Source organism: Micrasema longulum, unplaced genomic scaffold, assembly GCF_059751315.1.
Source record: "Micrasema longulum isolate JH-2025_06_02 unplaced genomic scaffold, ASM5975131v1 h1tg001447l, whole genome shotgun sequence".
Lineage (NCBI taxonomy): Eukaryota > Metazoa > Arthropoda > Insecta > Trichoptera > Brachycentridae > Micrasema > Micrasema longulum.
Window position 1 is genome coordinate 46,720 of NW_028278633.1, and position 19,916 is coordinate 66,635.

Below are 19,916 nucleotides of genomic sequence, written 5' to 3' on the forward strand. Positions count from 1 at the left end.
TTATATGAAAACGGCGCTATATACTACTTAAATCATTTTATAAATAATTTTATTTCATTATCAGTATTGTTATTTCATAAATCTTGTAATCTATAATCAAAAATATTTGTCTGTACTTCAGAGGCAGACGGATGCAAATCAAGAATTTGATGAAATGACATTTCGATTTTCGTATCCAGTTTATGAGCGTGTTCATTGATTTAAAAAAAATGCACGTCTTATAATGAAAGAACCAATGTATTAAGATACTAAAATGTTATAAATGATTAGAAATCACTTAGAGAAAGTAGATTCTTTAGGCTTGTGTTGAACATTTGACGTTTGGATTTGCATCCGTCTGCCTCTGAGGTACAGCTATATTTTCATTGAAAAAAGGATTTATTTTCGTTTTTTTTGTTTACATTTTAGTGGCTACATTTTTAATATAACATATTATATCATCATGTTTATCAAAAGAAAAAAATCCCACATGGACATGGCCTGTGCTGGGTATAATTAAATCTAAAATATAATTTATTATGAACTCTATGGGCTAAAAGTGAAATCGAGACATGAAAAAAAAAAAAAAAGCTACATTCATGTTTAAAAAAAAAAGGCATTATTTGGTTGAAAGCGTATAATTTTTAATATTTCCTTTACGTAACGAATTAACCAGATACTTTTTAATGTAGTACGCCATGCACCGTTTCTTTTGTACGTATTCACACGTGGGAATATTAAGTGCATGTACAAAATAAATAAATAATAATATTCCGCAGCTTCGGAGAAATAAAGAAGTTTAGAGATGTGTATAGGTTGGAATAATGTGCAAGGGGTATGCAGTCGAGAACGACATTATGTGCCAGAGACGATTCATCAGGAAAGAGGTTCAAGTCCCAAGAGTTCTCCAGTGGCAGTGACTAATGTCCCGAGCTTTCTTATTTGGATATAGAAGATTCCAGAAATGCGGGGTAAGACGGATAAACAAAAAGTGTTTTCAATGTTAGAATAAATTAATAAATTCATTCTGGTTACGGACACAGGGGTCCGTAATAAATTAGTCAAGATAACGTCAAAAATACATACCTACACCTAGGTATATTTGATTAACAATATTTGTTGAAATTTACTGCAAAAAAGAGGAAACAAAAATAAACGGGAATTAGGAAGTCTACCCACGGGGCTTAACTGTCATTGGCGTTTTATTTTTTTAATTAATTTATTTGCTTTACAGAAACATACAGTCAGCAACGATTACATTTCATAATAAAGATAAGGTTAACCTGCAAAGTTTCTAATCAAAAATCGAACATATTAAATTATGGTACATTTTTGGAGGCCTCGTGGTGAAATGGCCGGCGCGTTTGCCTGCCGTGCAAGAGGTCTCGGGTTTGATTCCCGACATGGTCGATACGAAAAATCTTCAAATGAAAAAAAAAGAACTGAAGAAATATCTTCGAGATACTTTATAGTGCCTGTTTATAAATAAATCTGTAAAATACAAATAAAATAAATGTAATATAAACCTGTCTTTAAAAAAAAATATGTTTCCCACCGAAAAGTCTTTAGACTTAGTGGGTAACAAATTCTTATATGTATTTTTTTAAATTATAAAATAAACGCTGCTCTGCAGCACTGAAACTGAAAAAAATATTAATTTCAAAAGGTGTTTTTTTTATATCAGAATATTTCATAGTTCCTAGTCTAGTACCTGAAGCGTAAGACTGATCATCTTACTTTCATGTAACAAAAATGATCAAAATACGCTGCGATTGGTGCACTAATTCAGTGCCCTATGCATCATTAGGTGCGGAAAGGGAATGATGATGATGCTGACAACATTAAATATATATTTATATACTTAAATACAAATGCACACAAACACACCCTTTTACATATTTATATATATTTATATGTAAAAAGCTGTGTTTGTGTGTATTTGTGTGAAGGACATATTAAAAAGCAAGTAGGAGCGTATCGCAGCCAGATAGAATGAGTCAAAAAAAAAATATGTTAAAATAAATTAAGGGGCATGTTAAATATATAGATAGATGAAAAAAAAAATATTTTAGTTTGAGCAGGACGATAGAGGAAAGAGTGTTGTGCAAAGTTAGTTCTACAGTATGGCAGATGGAATAAATATTTTTTTCTTGCCACGCAAAAGGGGACATTAAAATAAATTTTGGAAAGTAGGTTTAAAAAGTCTTCAAAAATATTTTATAATTTTTATAAATAGCGTAATTCAGAAACAGCGGGTCTATTTTTAAGGGTAAAAAAATAACTTTGATTGGTAGATTGGCTGTAAGTGCAAAGCGCTTTATTGTTTTTATGAGACCTAGATAGGTATTTTTTTAATTTTTGTTGAACGTTTTCAATCCTTTCTATGTATGTATGTTATGTATTGTGGGCTACACACAAACATACACAAACTCCAAGTTACTGCGTATATAAGTGTTGTAAAGAGTTTTTAATGTATTAGGTTTTTAGGGTTTAGAAATTCTTAAAATAAAGCTCAGCATTTGGTAAGCTTTTTCAACGATAAAATTGATGTAAGACCCAAAAAATTTATTTTATTGTTTAGTTTGTAAGTTTCTATTTAGTATATTCTGAAAAAAAAATTGTACGTAATATTACAACCACAGATATATGAAATCAGATTCAACAATTTTTAGTTTGCGCCGTAATTGAGGGGGGTTATGGCGCGTCACAACAACACACCACAATTATGTTTTTCTAGAAACGTCTCTTTTACGTATCGAGTCACTGTTCACAGCTACGCAAGCATGATAAGCAAGCTAAGCAAACACGATAAATGATCAATAAAAACGACAGAAAAGCCCTCAACACACCATTACCCGACACAATGAAATGCTGCCTTAATTCGTCTTTACGACCGACCAGAATTCAACACAACACAACACAACAGTGTAATCCTACTTTAAGTGGGTATCACGAATAATATTGTTTGATATCTAACTATTTTAAAAGTTAAATTTATACATTAATAATACTGATCACAGTAAAGTACGATTTTAGTTCGCGTGTCGATGATTAATTAGATAAAATGGAATAAAAGAAAAAAACATTATTAGACTATTACGATTACATTCATTCAATGATTGTAGATTTGGTAATAGATATGAAATGAAATGTTGGGTTTTGTATGAGAATACAAAAGGGTAAAATGCACCCCTATTACAGATATCTGATCGAATTTCTCCGACAATAGAACCACCCTTAAACTGGATAAGTTCCGAGTTCTAAACATTGGACATGTATATACAGAAAGGTGTAGGAGTATAAGGGTTAGTGTGATTGAATTTCTGTTCCTTAATTCTGATATCTTACAGTAACAATCGAGACAAAGATATATAATAGAATATAATATTTTAATGATACAATAACTATATATGTTAGCAATTGAAAATACTTGCTTCACTTCCACTTATTTATTTGACCAATTAGCGCTTTCAACTTAGAATGGGCATCTGCAGACTGGTAAATATTATATTGTACAAGGATACTTTATAAAAAAACCTTATATTTAAAAAAAGAAGTCGAAAGAGATACATAATATTTCAAGTCCTCTTTTAAAAATATTCCCGCTATGATTCACATTATGCTCTTTTTCTCTTCTTCTTTCATTCTTATGTTTCTTTCATATTTTATAAAACAAATATTAACACGAGTGATTCTAAATTTGTGCTAAAGTCCTGATGATGGGAAAGTAACTTAAAAACCGGTCGACGCATAACTCTAAAGTTAACGTGGTTTATACAACTTTATAAATAAATCCGTGCGAAAAGAAATAATTAATTTATCATCCATTCGTTATTTGATCAAGACGTTGACGAAACCTTGGCCATTTTTCAGATTTTTCCTCTATTCAATTCCTTTCTTCGCGAATCTTACCCATTCCCCCGATAAGGAACTTTTCTTCCCCTCTCGGGGAATAATAGACAGAAAATGGCTTTTAGTTTCCCGCTGATTGAGCCCAAAGTCGCCATATTTTTATTCCCGAGTTGAAAGGAAAGACGGAGTAGCGGGTATTTGGAAAGACATTTGAGGAATCCATTTTTTACTGCAGACAAGCAGAGCGGAGGTTCGAGGTTTGCCAAGAGGAATGTGGAAGAAAGATTTGCGACTAATGGTGTCGGAGACAGGGGTGTTCAAACAAGTTTTCATTAAATGTCCCTGGCTACCGCACCCGTCACACATCGAGCTCTCTATTTCATGTGCCAGCAGTTCGTACAAACGAATATAATAATAATAATATTATTTGGCTGATTTATATAGCGCCATTTTTGTGAAAAATCACCTCAAGAGCGCTTTACGATTGTATACCTAAACTTACGTTCTAACTTAACAAAAGTGACATAATATATTTTCAGATTTAAAATTGAGGGTATGATAGTCTAAAGAAGTGGGATTTTAGTTGGGATCTAAACTGACTGGGACTGTCGATGATTCGTAAGTTTGAAGGCAATTGGTTCCAGGCAGAGGGGCCGGCAACGGCAAAAACACGATCTCCAAATCTAGTGTTTATGTTAAGAACTCTCCACTTATACATAATTTGAACATTCCCTTTATTGATCCCTTTAGTCATAATAAATTAACATTTAAAATGCGCATTTTAAAACACAAATTTTCTCTTGTACTAAGTAGCTCTTCCATTTCATATAAATAGAATTTTATTGTTATCAAATCTTTCATATTTTATACCTTTTTCACACTTGTGCAATAGTAAACACATACACATCCACCCTTATTACATTATAAAACCCACTCACCCACCCTCTCACACATTTAGTTGATGTTTATAGTTTTACATTGAGTTACATAACTTATAAACATAAGTTATGTAACTCATCGTGTTTTTGCCGTTGCCGTCCCCTCTGCCTGGAACCAATTGCTTTAAAACTAACGAATCATCGACAGTTCCAGTCAGTTTAGATCCCAACTAAAATCCCACTTCTTTAGACTATCATACCCTCAATTTTAAATCTGAAAATATATTATGTCACTTTTGTTAAGTTAGAACGTAAATTTAGGTATACAATTGTAAAGCGCTCTTAAGGTGATTTTTCACAAAAATGGCAAGAATTTTGATTTTTCGCAAAAACGGCAAGAATTAATTAATTATTTACGCAATAAGCAAAAAATTTCATAATGACGCATTGATTTACAGAGTGCACATTTTTAGTGCATCAATGAGGAAGTTAAGTGCTATTAAAAATAAGATACACAAAATTAGAGCATTAAATTACACGGCAAAGTTCCTTAAAAAAGGATGAAAAAGATAATAAAGTTATTTCAATCAAAACGAACTGCATTGAACGACGTCACTTGTTTGTCCTAATCAACTAATGATAGAGTGTTGTGATAGATTTCCGTTTCACGGGAAGCCAATTCACTAATCATTATAACACACCAAATAGAACTTGTGTACATAAAAATATATTTTTTTTAATTGGCTTAGTTTGATAGTCTATCAACAAATAATAATTTTAAAAAGTGCTGTGGCTTTGTGACTAACTTTATTAGTATCGTACAATATGGAACAAGAGCGAAATACGACATTTTGACTGCGATAGAGTGAGATGTATGTATGACGAACGATCGAACTTACGAAACGAAATTGTGACAGAATAAGCCTGCTGAACCTCATCGCTATCGTTCGGGGCGCAAAAATATTTATTATGTATTTTTCTTTTTTAGATAATGTTGGAAACCCCTGGCACATCATCAGTACATAAGTCGGAGGTGTAACCAGGGAGAGAGATCAGAATTCAAGGCGTTTCCTATCGTCTGTTGATGTCTCCAATGATTAATGTTCTCTGTATATATATTGGTATGTTCCATATACCAAGTACATTCTCGTTATACCTAGAGTTATTTGAAAAAATGGTCACTGAAAAAGCGTTAATATATGTTTAAATTAATAAATTGTATTGTATCTCTAATGTTTTGTTGATAGTCATGTTATTTTCCTTCTAGCTGCATGGCAGATTTAAAAAATATTGCTTCGTCCTCAACAATTAAAACAAAGGATGGCAAATCACATTACGCATACAAAACAAAAAAAAAATAAGGAAAGAGATAGATTTTTTAAAAGTTATTTTTAAAATGGTTTAACATATATTTTTTATTCGCTCACTTATATTTTTTTAATGTTAAACAAAACTTATATCTGAGCACCCGATGGCAAACTATTCGTTCATAGTTTATTGGGACAATTTATTATTGTTAAGTATTTTATATTTTATAATGTAAAATAATATTGTAATGTGGCATAGGGAATTTTTTGAATGAAGACTCAAGAAGAATAATAAAAGCAGTTTCTCTACCTTTTACATGGATATTAAAAAATAAAATAAAAAATCGTTTGTAACACATTGCATTCAGTTAACAATTATAAACGATGATAGGTAAACGAATATTATATGTCTTGTGTATTATTTATGTATGTATGTCTAGTTACCTGTTATTGTTCCTTAATTAAACATAAATTATAAAAAGAAATAGACAAGTTAATTATATATAGTAAATATTAATTAGTAGGATATATGTAATTATTATATTTTTTTTTTACTATTATGTCTTAACACAGGCACAGCCTAAAAATTCAAAATTAGTTAGAGAGTGTGTAAATAAAAATATGATCAAACATGTTTCTGTAAATCTAAAAAAATAATGTAATTTGAAATGAATAAAAAAAATAAATTGTAACACGTTTTCTTCATTCGTATTTTTTTGAACTCTTAACTATAGCTACGACGTGACACTAGCTCTCATGGTTATTTTGTATGTAAATTGAAATTTAAAAGACCTCTTGCATGGTAGGCAAACGCGCTGACCATGAGCGGACTAAATATAACCTTCATAATGAAATTGAATTATCGTCATCATCATTATCATTCTTATTTCCGCACCCAGTGATGCATAGGGAACTGCATTGATAAACCAAATGCAGTATGTTTTGATCAAATGTTACTTTGATGCAAAGTGATTAGTCTTACGCTTCAGGTGCTAGTCAAAGCAACAATAAAATATTTCAGTTAAAACAACCTTCAAAATCAATATTTCATGTCCATCCTGATAGGAATAGAACATAGGATCTCGAAAAAAGTCCAGGGTTCTGATTTTATTTTACACACAGAACTGTATTCTTCATACGCCTGGACGCAGATATTTTTTTGTTAGGTTTTTGGTGGGGGAATCAAAAACATAAGGGCCCAAAGTTTGTATCAGAGCTTCGTTTATATAAATAACTAAGCACGCTAATAATGACAGTGAATTATTTCATATAATTAATATTATTTATTTAGGTACAGGTTCCCATAAATAGCTTTTCCCCTATTATAAAATCATTAAAATCCCATAAGGGTGAAATTACCTTAACATCCATCATTTCGCAGTCAGCAAATTGTGCTCGTGCCGTAATGAATACGTGCGATTTGATTGCACACGATCTTAAGCTTTATTGAGCGTCCTCCACGTTTGAGAAAAACGCTGGTTTGGACTTTGAAAGCTCCATGTTTATTATTCTGACTGAATATTAAGAATATATTAAGCAAAAGGTACACATTAAAAAAAAAACCTTTGAAAAACTTATGTATGCAATAAGCATGAATCTTGTTCTTGTAAATCAAAAGATATTAAAATATTTTTTCTAAATAAAATCACCGAGAAATTATTATTATGATAAATCATGGCTTAAATGCTTCAATTGCAGCGTATCTAAATCACTTTTGTTTTATGGAAGGTAACGTTAGTCTTACGATGAATTGTTGGAAACCAGATATTTGCATTAGCTGCTGCAAGACGTGGTGGGATTTTTCTAATACTATACATCGTCCTTGAGATGATTTTCACAAGAATAATTATCCCTTATAATAAAAAGTAGGTTTCTGTAGGTTTAGAAGCTGAGATAAGAATTATCGACTAAGTTAAGAAAGGGGTGCTGTGTTGGTGTAGACATCTAGAGCGAATGGACAGTGAAAGAATGGCTAAAATAATTTTACGATGCAAATATCAATGGATCTAGAAAACCAGTAAGGCCAAGAAAGACATGACATGATCAAATCCAACAAATACTTGAAGGCTGGCAATATGGATACGTCAACAGTTGAAATGTAGAAAAAGCGAGGTCTGTATGCATACACAGAGTAATGTGGCGTTCTATCTATTCTGACTACTTCTATGGGGAAATAGCGTGATAATATAGTTGGGTATTTTAAAATACTTATACGTATTTAATTACGTAACTCTATTTATGTGAAAATCACCTCAAGGGCGCTGTATAATAAATAGCCAACGCGTCTTGTAGCTACACAGCGCAAGAGTGGTTGAGATTCTAGCTTCTCCTTTTCAATTATGATTGATTTCAATAACAGATAGGATCTAGATTACAACACATCTTGCTGCTACAGGGCGCATAGATGGTAAGAAATCAAGCCCCCATTTTATTTTTTGTAGTTGACTGAAGTGTTTTTATAAAAATAAAAATATTTATTATTTTTAAAAATGGTTATAAAACAAATATTATAAGGTCTAGTCATTTTATGCCTCGTCTGGTTAGCAAAGTCAGCATGCGCCTTTTTAGATTGATTTTAATTTTGTATCTGGTGTAATTATTCAAGTGGTAAGTTAGTCATTGTAGTGTTTGTGTAGTATTTTTGACTATGCTATGTTTGTCTTTACTTTTTTAGTGTTTTTTTTGTCTGCTATTATATTTGTGTATGTCAGCATTCTTGATTAATGTTATGTCATCGTCTTGTATATTTTCCAGTGCAATTTGTGCCAAATTTTTATCGTTTTGATAAATTTTCGTAATGTATTTTTATCAAACTGGTGAATTTTTTCTTACAGTTTAGTCGTAGGGGCCAGGTAGGTAGTTTACAAAAATAGAAGCTAGATCTCAATTCGGCTGCAGCTACAAAGCGCGTTGTCGGTTGTATTTCTTAACGCTATTTACAAAATTAAGGTAAGAGATAATTTTATTGTTTGTTCGATTTGATTTGAGAAAAACTTTCTTTATTAAAAAAATTCCTTCGAAAAGATTATGATTTCTATCATCTATCTTATCTTAGATACATCTATCTTAGACAAAAGGCATAAAATGTGTAGTATGCAATTAATGTGTAACTATCAATGTTAATTATTCATTCGTTATAGTTCGAAAATATATTTTAAATCTGTCATAATTCAGACTGTTGGTTGAAAATTTTTTTTTCAATTATTTTTTAATTTTATTTTATTTATTAGTTTGTCATATATTTTTCTATTTTACGTTTTTTTTTCTTATGTTTGTTTTAAATTTGTTTTTTTTTTTCATGAATGTTTTAAGTACTGTATTTTTATAATTTCTTCACGTTTATTACAATATAGTACTATTATTGTCGTTACAATACATAATTAGTATATATTTATAATATATCGTGGCTATACTGATAGAATGCATTAAGTCAACCGTCTTTAAATATTTGAAATATATGTGTAAGACGTTAATTAAAAAAATGATGCTATGACTAGAATAAAGATTACCATTTCGGAGCTTTAAAAAAAAAAGAAAATTGTGGGAGAAAAAATGCGTTGAAAGAATAAAAAAGCTTTAAATGGAATTATCTCGGAGCTTTTTTAATGATCTAATGCATTCTGTCAGTACAGCCTCGATATGTAGTTTTAGAACAGGTATTTTAGTATCTAGTGAAGCTGCTAGGATTATTTTCTTGCAATTTTCATAAGTCAAATACATATTTTGTATTACAAGTATATTATTGAAATTTTTTGCCAATAACCGCCGTATATCAGCACTGAACTGAAATGAATTACGTAGGTGTATGTTTCAAAGGGTGTTAAATATTAAAACTGCCACATGTATGTGTGGTATGTTTGCGAGTTGCAATCTTAAATAGAGTAATGAATATAACGAGGTGACGGTTATAATAATATCTAAGTGGGTTCATATATTGTAATATATTATACAAGTGCAGGTTCCAACACTAGAAATGCGTTGTTGCGCATGTTACTAGGTATATTTATTAATCTATTAGGAACTCACTAGGCTTATGGTACGCCATTATTTTAAGTACTGCAGGGAACCTAATTGTATGGAGAAACACGTTTAAGTAACGTAGAATGAAATGCTGCGATCAAATATGTATCGTGAATATTAATTATTTTAATTCTTGCGTGGTATGATTATGACACGAATCAATAAATGAAATGTTGTACTAGCATTAAAAATATTATTTATGGATTTACGCTTATGGGGCCTTACAAAAAAAATTTTGAGAAATTTAGATATAAACATGACTATGATAAAAATAATAACTAAACTTTGTTTTTAACCACTTATATATTTTTTCTTTCAACCGGTTTCAAAGCTACACAAGCTTTTTTATAAAGGTATAATTTACTCATGAATTTTATCATATTTTATTTCAACAGTGACTAATATGGAGCAAATAAGTCTATTTTTTGTTGTTGTTTTATTTTTACTTTTATTATAATGAATAACAACAAAGTTAGTGCTTCAAATATGATTTTTATTAAAAATGTTTATGGACAAGGACTATATTTAAATATCATCGGACATTATTTTTGAGAATCGAATATTAGGACCTGTGAAAAACCGGCGAAATTCACTTTAAAATCAATTAATTGTACATTAATACTAATACTTATCAAAAATCTTTTATTCAGTGTAATTTAACATAATGATATTTTTTTTTATTTATTACAAATGTACATTTTTAATAAAATCTTATAACATATTTGGTATTGTCATTTTGAATACGTGATTACCGAGAAAAAAAAATTTTTTTTCTCTCATGTTGCATTTCCGTTTTACACGGGTTTTTTTTTTACCTAAAGAGCTGAAATTGTCATGATAGTAAAACATCGACCCATGTGATTTTCTTCAATTTTAGATTAGAAAGGTGTACATTTTATTTTGACACTTAATGTCATAACATGAAAAGCATATCATTTGATACTTGGGTTAGAGATATATATTGTATTTCTTTTAAACCTGGAATTTGAAGCCCTTGTAAAACCAGTTCAACATCAAATATAAAAAAGATATTTAAAAAGATTTTTTTATATTAAAAAAATATATATTTAAAAAACAGTAGCGTAGTAGATAAGACGCTTGACTCACACACGGAAGGTTCCGGGTTCGATTACCGGTGAAAATACAAAAAAACTGATAATTCTCAAGTCTGGGTGTTCTGCGCTCACCGCCCACCACTGTAATTGTACTTCCTAGCATGTTGTTGTACAAAAAAATATGAATGTGTTATAGCTGTAATTAAAAAAGAAAAACAAGCATACGAAGTTTAAAATTTTTTCACTTTGTTTATATCGTAATTCATCCCCTTCACTACCTCACCCCTTGCTCTTATCTGTTGTACGGTTTACCCGCTAACACACCCCAACCCCCAACCCTCAAACCTCCCTAAAGTTAGGGGTAGAACACTTGTTTGATTCAAATTTATGGTCCGTCCCCCACGTTTTGGGTTCTCGTGGACTACGGGTACTGAAAATTAAGTGTTTAGTTAAAGATTATCAACAACCCACGTGGGGGTAAACGTGTACACGTGATTTTTTTGACAAAGTACGAAACAAATCCATAAAATAAAATAAAATTATAAAAACGAACCACACTTAGCGCCCATCTCAGGGCGAAACAAAAAGGCTTAATAAACCCTATACGAGTGTTATTATTATTTCCCTTGTCAGGAAGGAAAAAAGAATAGTAATCGAAATATTTTTAATTATTATATATAACATTGTCATATACTATTATTATACTATTGTATTAGGTGCTAACATAAGTTGTGTTGGGTTTTATTGAAATTCAAAAATCAGCACAAAAAGCAAAATAAAATGGTGAGTCATTCGAAGGAAAATTTTCTGCCGTACAATAAATATAATTTTCTTTTCATTCATTATTTCCTGTCCGCACCTAATGGTGAATAGGGCACTGAATCGATACACCAATCACAGCGAAATTTGATCATTTTTTGTAACATGAAGGAAAGATGATAAGTCTTACGCTTCATGTGCCAGTCCAGGGACTATGAAACATTCTAGTGTAAAAATACTTTTTAAAATAAATATTACATGTAACCATGTCGGGAATCGAACCCGAGACCTCTTGCATGGTAGATAAGCGTGCTGACCACTACACCACGGGGCTGTTGAAAAATAAAATAGTAAATAAATTTTGCTCTTCAAGAAATTGTATTTTTTTTACGTTACATAAATTATTTTATTTTATTACAAGCTATCAAAATGGTATGTCAAGTTAACGAAATAAAGCACTTTCTATACTTCCTCATCGATGAATAAAGCTGCTCGCGATATTTGCGCAGTGTACGGTAAAGATGCTATAAATAAAAGGACAGCTCGTTGATTTTTTCATGTTTTAAAGACGTTAGGACAATTTAAAATGACAGTATATAGTCATGTGACTACAATTCATCTGCTCAGACAATTCTACGGTGGTTTGAAGAGGACATTCATATATATAATGGTTTAAGCAGTCCTCATTAAAGTCCACAGGACGTCCGGGATGCTCCATATCTTTCAGGTCGAAATTACCGTTTTGTTTCATTTTTGGTGCTCATTTAAAAATTTTGTAAAAATGTTAAAACAACTAATGTTAAAACCTAAAAATATACAAGTAATGTTGTTTTAAACATTTTTAAGTAAAATAAAACTTACGTTTCAAAACTGTAAAACAGATGTCAATTCTTTGTAAAACTTCACGAAACTCAACAAATGGAAGATTGAAGAAACATGTTTCTTACATAGTGTGTAAGAAATCTCTGTTGTAAATATCTCACAGTTAACTGATCAAAAATCATCAGAATAACTTTTAAAATTCACTCGAATTATGAAACCCAAAAACAAAGCTCTACTGTACGCACTAACTTCACCAACGATAGTAAAAATATAACTAACTAAAAGTAAAAGTATTTTCAAAATTCTACAATTGCGTGTAACACAATTTAAATAATATTTATGAGGTAGATAACAAAAGTCCTTCAAACAAAGGACCGCCGTAAAATTAGTCCTTAAAGATATAGTGCGTCAAATGCTCAAGAAGGTCCAAACAGAAGGTGTTTTCTTTTGTGCGTGCAAACGCAGCATCTGCCATACTTTTTGCATAAATTACAGAAAACTTTCACTACCCACGTTTTTCTTTCATCCCCAAGGCAAACGGTAGCATTGTATTTAGCGAACAATGCAGTTACGATTGCACAAACGTTTTTTTTTATCTGCAAGTAATATTCAAATCTCTTATCCATAGAAAGTAATAAATTACAAATGGACCTACGGAGAAATATGTAAAATATTTCATAAATACTATGGATCTCTAATAAGACAAATATTTTCTTGAACAGGGAATAAAAAGGTCTGACACAGAGCTTTTTTTACTCTTTATTAAATAAATGTTTACATTTCTAGGTTTTTCGGGCGGATGACACAGTTCTGTTTGTGTAAAAATGAACCATAACCTTAAACGAGTGTTTTCGACTCGATGGCTAATCTAAAGTAAATATCTTGAAAGACGAAATTTAGTGAAGATCTGTCCGCCTCGTAGCGAATTTTTCGGCTGGCGTATTTTTCTACCATGCTTAAGGTTATGGTTTCGATTCCTGGCAGGGTCAACGTAAATTGTTTATTTTAAACTGTCCATTGTCCCTGTCCATAAACCCACCCTCACACCCATATACACTCACACACATATTCATATACCTACTTAAACCACACTCCATTCACTTACCCAGGCATCCTCACACACAAAAACTCGCACACATGAACGTCTACACATATTAATATCTATTTGAACTGGATACTTATAATTGTGTTTATGTGGAAAACTTATTTGGCTTTATTTTATAGTGTAAACAAAATAAATAAATAAACGTTATTACACTTCAATATTTTACTGTCCTCAAACTGGCACCTAAAGCGTAAGATTCACCTAACTTTTACATAGCAGTGCCCTATACACTACTTCGTGCAAATAGAAAATGGTGATGATCATGTTTTGACACAAAATAAAAACAATTATTGCCTGTTTGAACATCCATATACCCGTATCTCAGATTTGTATGTTATTTTTTTTATTTATTATTATTTATTTAGTCAGCCTCGTAGTGTAATGGTCAGCGCATTTGCCTACCATGCAAGAGATCTTGGGTTCGATTCCTGACATGGTTGATATGAAATATGATTGAAAAGGGTGTTTTTACACTAGAATATTTCATAGTCCCTAGACTGGTACCTGAAGCGTAAGACTGATCACCTTACCTTCATGTAACCAAAATGATCAAGACACGCTGCGATTGGTATACCAATGCAGTGCTCCATCAGGAGAGAATGAAATGAAAGAGAATGATGATAATGATTATTTATTATTTGTTTTCATTTATTTATTTTATTTTATAACCCGTTAAGTCTATAGGAGGCTTGTCAGTAGGTAGGAGAGAGAGGATATCGAAGAATGGTATGAAAAAACACCACAACACCCGGACTAATTAAGAAATAAATATTTCTTAGATTTCATTATATTATTTACTAAAATAAAAATCTTCGCCACGGTTGAGATATTGTCTATATAGTCTACATGAAGGCAATTCGGGAAACGTCTTCCCGTAATGTAGTGATTAGCATATTTGTCTACCATGCATCGGTTTCCGGATCTGGGCCTCGATAACAGACGATTTCTTATAAAGTAAAATCGACATTTATTAACTAAAAGGGTATATTTGTATGAAATTGTTCAGTTTTTTTAAATATGAAAACTTACATTTACTTTCTACATAAAATTAAAGACAAAGTTAAACGGGCCCTGGATTTCCAAAAGCATCGATTTATATATTGTGATAATTAATTATTTCCTGTGCTGTATCTTTTACAAAAAGTATCTTGGTTGACACCTGAGAAGTTTGAGAATTTACCAAGATTATTGACGTACTGAAAATTTGATTTGAATCCTGCATTTCAAATAAAAAAATGTAAAATATTGAAAATTAAGAATATGCTATATCTTGTTTGTGGGGCTCTAAAATAAATACCCCCAAACACATCTGCATAAGATGCCTACCAGTGTTTGTCTCCGAAGCTTTCGTCTTTTGTAAAGATGACGTCATTATTGACCAGCGTCATAAATATCAAACACAAAAAAACAATGGGGATGACAAGAAACCTGGGTGACTAAAGATTCGTCCACCACCTTTCAGTTTAACATAATACCTGTCAACTACCAACCTTTCATATTGAAGGCCGTATTGTTATCTTTGTGTATATAAGTACATCAAAAAATTTCAGAGCTTCTTTATTTAAGATGCTTATTTAAAATTCCTACTAAAACTAAATTAATTTCGTAGACTTTGTATTTCTTCTTAAATGTATAAAAAACATTAATTGAATGTTTTTTGTTGATGGTCATCACGTCATAAATAAAATAAAGAACTGGTATATTTTCTGTTAACCAAGTGCCATATAAATCAATGATGATTAATCGTATTGCTTCAACCTATATACATTTTTAAGAATTATATGATTTAAGCTTGTTTCTTGAAAATCGAAACGTCCATGTTAGATATGATTGGATTCAGTTCTTGCGTAAAATTCTTTTATTAAATTAAAATTTGCAAAATTATGTTTGCCATAAGTTGATTTTTTTTCCATATAGGTAGATATTCAGATTTGTTCTGAACCAGGAGTCTTTAAGGAGGGTCTTAGCAAGTTCAACCACTTTGATTATTTCTGACGAGCTTGAATATGATCAGCGCCGGATTTCACGGGATCTGGCGCCCCGTCCCTTTTTGAAAAGGGATGGGAATACACACTTTGTAAATTAATACGAGCATAATATTCTCCCCTCCCTTGTAAGCGAGTGTCTGTTTTTTTGTGCCAACTAAACTAATGAAACATTAAATTGTTTGAAAAAATAGATAATATCTTACCGAATTGGCTCCTCATCCAGGGGTAAAGAGGGCTGGGGAGGGAGGCGGCCGCGGAAGGAGGCGGTTGTTGCTGGTGGATGGGAGGCTGTTGGTGCGGGGGCTGCTGGTGGAGGGGCATCTGGGTCTGCTGCGGAGGCATCTCCTCCACGCCGCCCGCGTACATCATGTGGTGCTGTTGCTGCTGCTGCTGCATCTGGTGCGGAACCATGTGGTGCGCGGGGTGGCCGAGGTGCGGCTGCAGGTGCCCCATGTGCTGGCCCATGGAGGCCTGCTGGCTCTGGTCGAGCGGCGGGCTGCCCGGGTGGCCGGCGGCCGCCTGCAGCTTGCAGCTGGCGTACACCACGGGCGCCTGGTGCCCGTTGGGCGGCCCGTACGCGTCCTTCTGCATGTGCATACCCGGGCTGTCGGGGCGGTAGCCGTTCTGCTCCATCTGGCCGTAGTAGCGCGGGTCCATGCGATCGTAGGGCGGGAAGCGCGGGTAGGGCGGCTGCCCGGGCTGGCTGGGCGGCCCGTAGTGGTGCGGCGCGGCGGGGCGCAGCGCCGACGGGTCGCAGCCGCCCTCGGGCAGCTCGGCGCCGCCCGCGTACTGCTGCGGGTGCTCGTGCCGCATATCCGGCATGTACGAGTTGGCGAAGTACGACGACATGCTGTCGCAATTGTTCGCGCTCATGATGATCCACGCGGAGCGCTCGATCGGAACTAAACCAGTGGCATCGACGTGCCACCACTAGAATCTAACTCGACACTCGTTCCTAGAATCTTACTGGGAACTGGCACCTTTCGATAAACTAGATCACAATCCCACTGACACAATAATCTTACCACTAATACGTATTGTAGTTATCACTTTTCACTCCGATCACTTGGGAAGCTTCACCGTAGTGATTCTGTTTGATTTCCTGAAACAAAAAAAAAACACTTCTTAATAAAAAGCACTTCATCAAAAGGAATCAGGAAATTAGACGCCGAACAAAGGTTATTGATATCGCAGAAAAAATGGGAACACAAAATTGGTAGTGGGAGATAAGAAATTTATAGGTGGACCCTAAGAATACTGAATGGAGACTGAAAAGGAAGGTAGTGAGATAACAAAGAAGATGGCCCAATATCGAAATTGAGCTCGTAGGACATGGGTAGAAACACAGTGCCCGGGACAGAGAAACATGGAAAATATGGAAGAGGCTTATATTCAGCAGTGGAAACAAACGGGCTGTAGAGAAGGAAGAAGAAGAAGACTAACTATCAATCCAAAAATAAATACGTAGAATAAATTTAGGCGGATTTTTGAAAATCCTCTATAGTTGAATTCACACCATTTCGCGTGCGATCTGAACAATACAGAAGTCACCAGAATGAGTGACATCGGTGCACTAACACGTGTTCGTGTTCGAGGACTTTTCGATAGTCTTGTCATACACATCTCAAGTAGAACACACACATTAAAGTTATTACCGACCATTTATTCCAACAACCTGACCTGTGCGATTTTCGAGGACATTTTTTCCCGTCTTTGTCTATTCCGTCGAAACTATTGAGGTATAAGGGGGACAACATGTTACCATGTTTGTGCAATTAGAAGCACGTGGTTAGTCATTTCGCCGAAGTTTTTCCCTAGAAATGTGACAGTTGATGAAGCGTGAGAGACTGGAGAATGATGCCTCATCATAACATTAAACATACGTTACTGCATGACGTAAAATATTCTTCAAAACGAGATGACGTAGGCATGCATCTACAAAACTCAATTTCTATACAACGTAACTAAATATTATTTTCATACTTTAAACAAATTTTGCTTTTTATTGGTATTATGAAACACATTTTTCCCGTAATAGGATCCAGATTTAAAATTATGTATGTATAGTTTTTTTGAAAGTATACATTTTGAATTATTTTAATTTTTAAAAACTATTTAATTTTTTTTATCCTTCCTAACCTTTTGTTCCTTAAGAAAATATTTGCACGTCAGAAAAAGTTAAGTTTTAATTTTATTTTTATTTTATAGTACCTACAAAATGATTTTTTGTTAATTTCAATTTATTTATTTAATACGTCTATGTAAATTACAAAAATATACTCAAGGCATACATACACAAAAAAGCAATTTGAATGTGATAAAATGTGAAAACGAAATTACCCAATAATTAGATTAAAAGAAAGCCATCCTCTCTGAACTTTCTTTCAGTAACACGAAAGATGTCGATATCCGAAGAGATATTATATTTTATCTGTTGGGTTTCCTTGTTAAAAGTAAAAAAACAATTAATCAAAATAAAAAAAAACGATAATAAAATGTACCTCTAAATTATTTTTCATAAATTAGCGTAAGTATAATTAAGCATCTGTACCTATCTTTATATATATACATCTATATATATATATATATATACATATATAATTCTTCTGTACGTGTGATGTCACTGAACTCCTTCTTAACGGCTAAATCGATTTACGTGCGATTTTCAGCGAAATGTAGATATTTGCGCTGTGCATGTTCGTAGATATTAAAATTTTCAATCGAATCTGTTGAAAAAAGATTATAAGCATAAAGACAAAAAAGCGACTTGTCAAACTTTAAGCTACTCTTCCGATCAATTACAAATTATGTCATTAGCACGTTTGTCTTCTAGACCATCGATATAATATACGAACGAGAATATAGTAAGGTTTGATTTTTAGTATTCATAAACGCTCATTTTGACGCACATCCAAAGAACTAAAATATCATGGATTCATATTTTCAATTATGGAATATTTTAGAAGCCATTTAGCAAAGTATTCATTTTGCATACATTTTAGGGTTCCGACCGAAACTCGAACCCCAAACCACACAAGACTGCCGAAGGGCTACGCATCATTAGCGAAAAATAATGAACAAATGAGGAACTGTGATTGGCTGCTGAAACGAAAAAAATGGCCGCCTTTTCCATAAATACATAAATAGAAATGACAAGAAATAAGTTTTGAAATATTTTTTTAAGGAATAAATCTTTATAAATACAGATTTTTGTCCGCTACGCATTACTATTAATTAGCGCATTTTAGTACCATAGTAAAAAATAAAAATAATGTATGTAAGAATAATTTCTTTCATAACCGAGAAAAAAACATATACGTACAATAAATGAAGCAATCAAAACGATTTTAAATAATGTTTTGTAAAACAGTTTTGTTTATAAGTAAAAAGCTTGTTTATTTCTTGTTAAATTGGATCTTTTATTTATTTTGTTCATTTTTATTGCTTTTATTTTTTCTACACAATTTTAAAATTACGAATATTAAGCGTCAAACAGTACATTTTCATTCCATATTTATAATTTGCTTGTCCGCATTTGTGTTTAGTCTGTTTATTTATATGTAATAAAAACAAATAATAAAATAAAAACGAGCATTTATGTCTTTCCTGTCCCGGTAATAAATCTGTTAATGTTTGAATTCAATTTGTCTTTTTTTGAAAAATATAGTCTGTTATGTTTTGCCGACATTTTTATTTTTAAACTGGAACGATATTTGGAATTCGCAACTCTTTTGTTTAATTTTATTTTCTCTGGTTTTGACACAAAGACTGCTGCGCTCTGGCGGTGGCGAGGCACATTACTCAATTTCAAAATTAGAACGCGGTAACCCACACTAACACACACGTATGTAAATATATACACTATTGTACACATTCCCTTTAATATTTCTGTTTAAAAAATATATTTTTTTTAATCTCTCATAGTATAGCGGTTAGCGCATTTGAATATTGTGAAAAAGGTTCCGGATTCAAATCCTGACAAGATAATATATTTCATGTACGAGTATTTGTATTATTTTATTGTATTCTCTGAATTACAATTTGAATTGTAAACTTTCATTGGATAGCAACAGAATGAACGGAGCACTAAGTACAGTAATTGCCAATAAAATATGTCAATCGAAGCTAGACTGGCAGTGCACAATGGAGTT

The 19,916-nt window shown here is 32.6% G+C and overlaps 1 protein-coding gene across 1 annotated transcript in view; it reads right to left on the bottom strand.

Moving 5' to 3' along the window:
* Antp (homeotic protein antennapedia) overlaps positions 1 to 16,874 on the bottom strand; it is a 61,150-nt gene extending 44,276 nt beyond the window's left edge. The window contains exon 1 of the mRNA XM_088235809.1: positions 15,969 to 16,874. Coding sequence (XP_088091935.1) covers positions 15,969 to 16,638 — 670 coding nt within the window. The 5' untranslated portion in view covers positions 16,639 to 16,874. The remainder of the gene's footprint in view (positions 1 to 15,968) is intronic.
* Between the last annotated feature and the right edge of the window lie 3,042 nt (positions 16,875 to 19,916).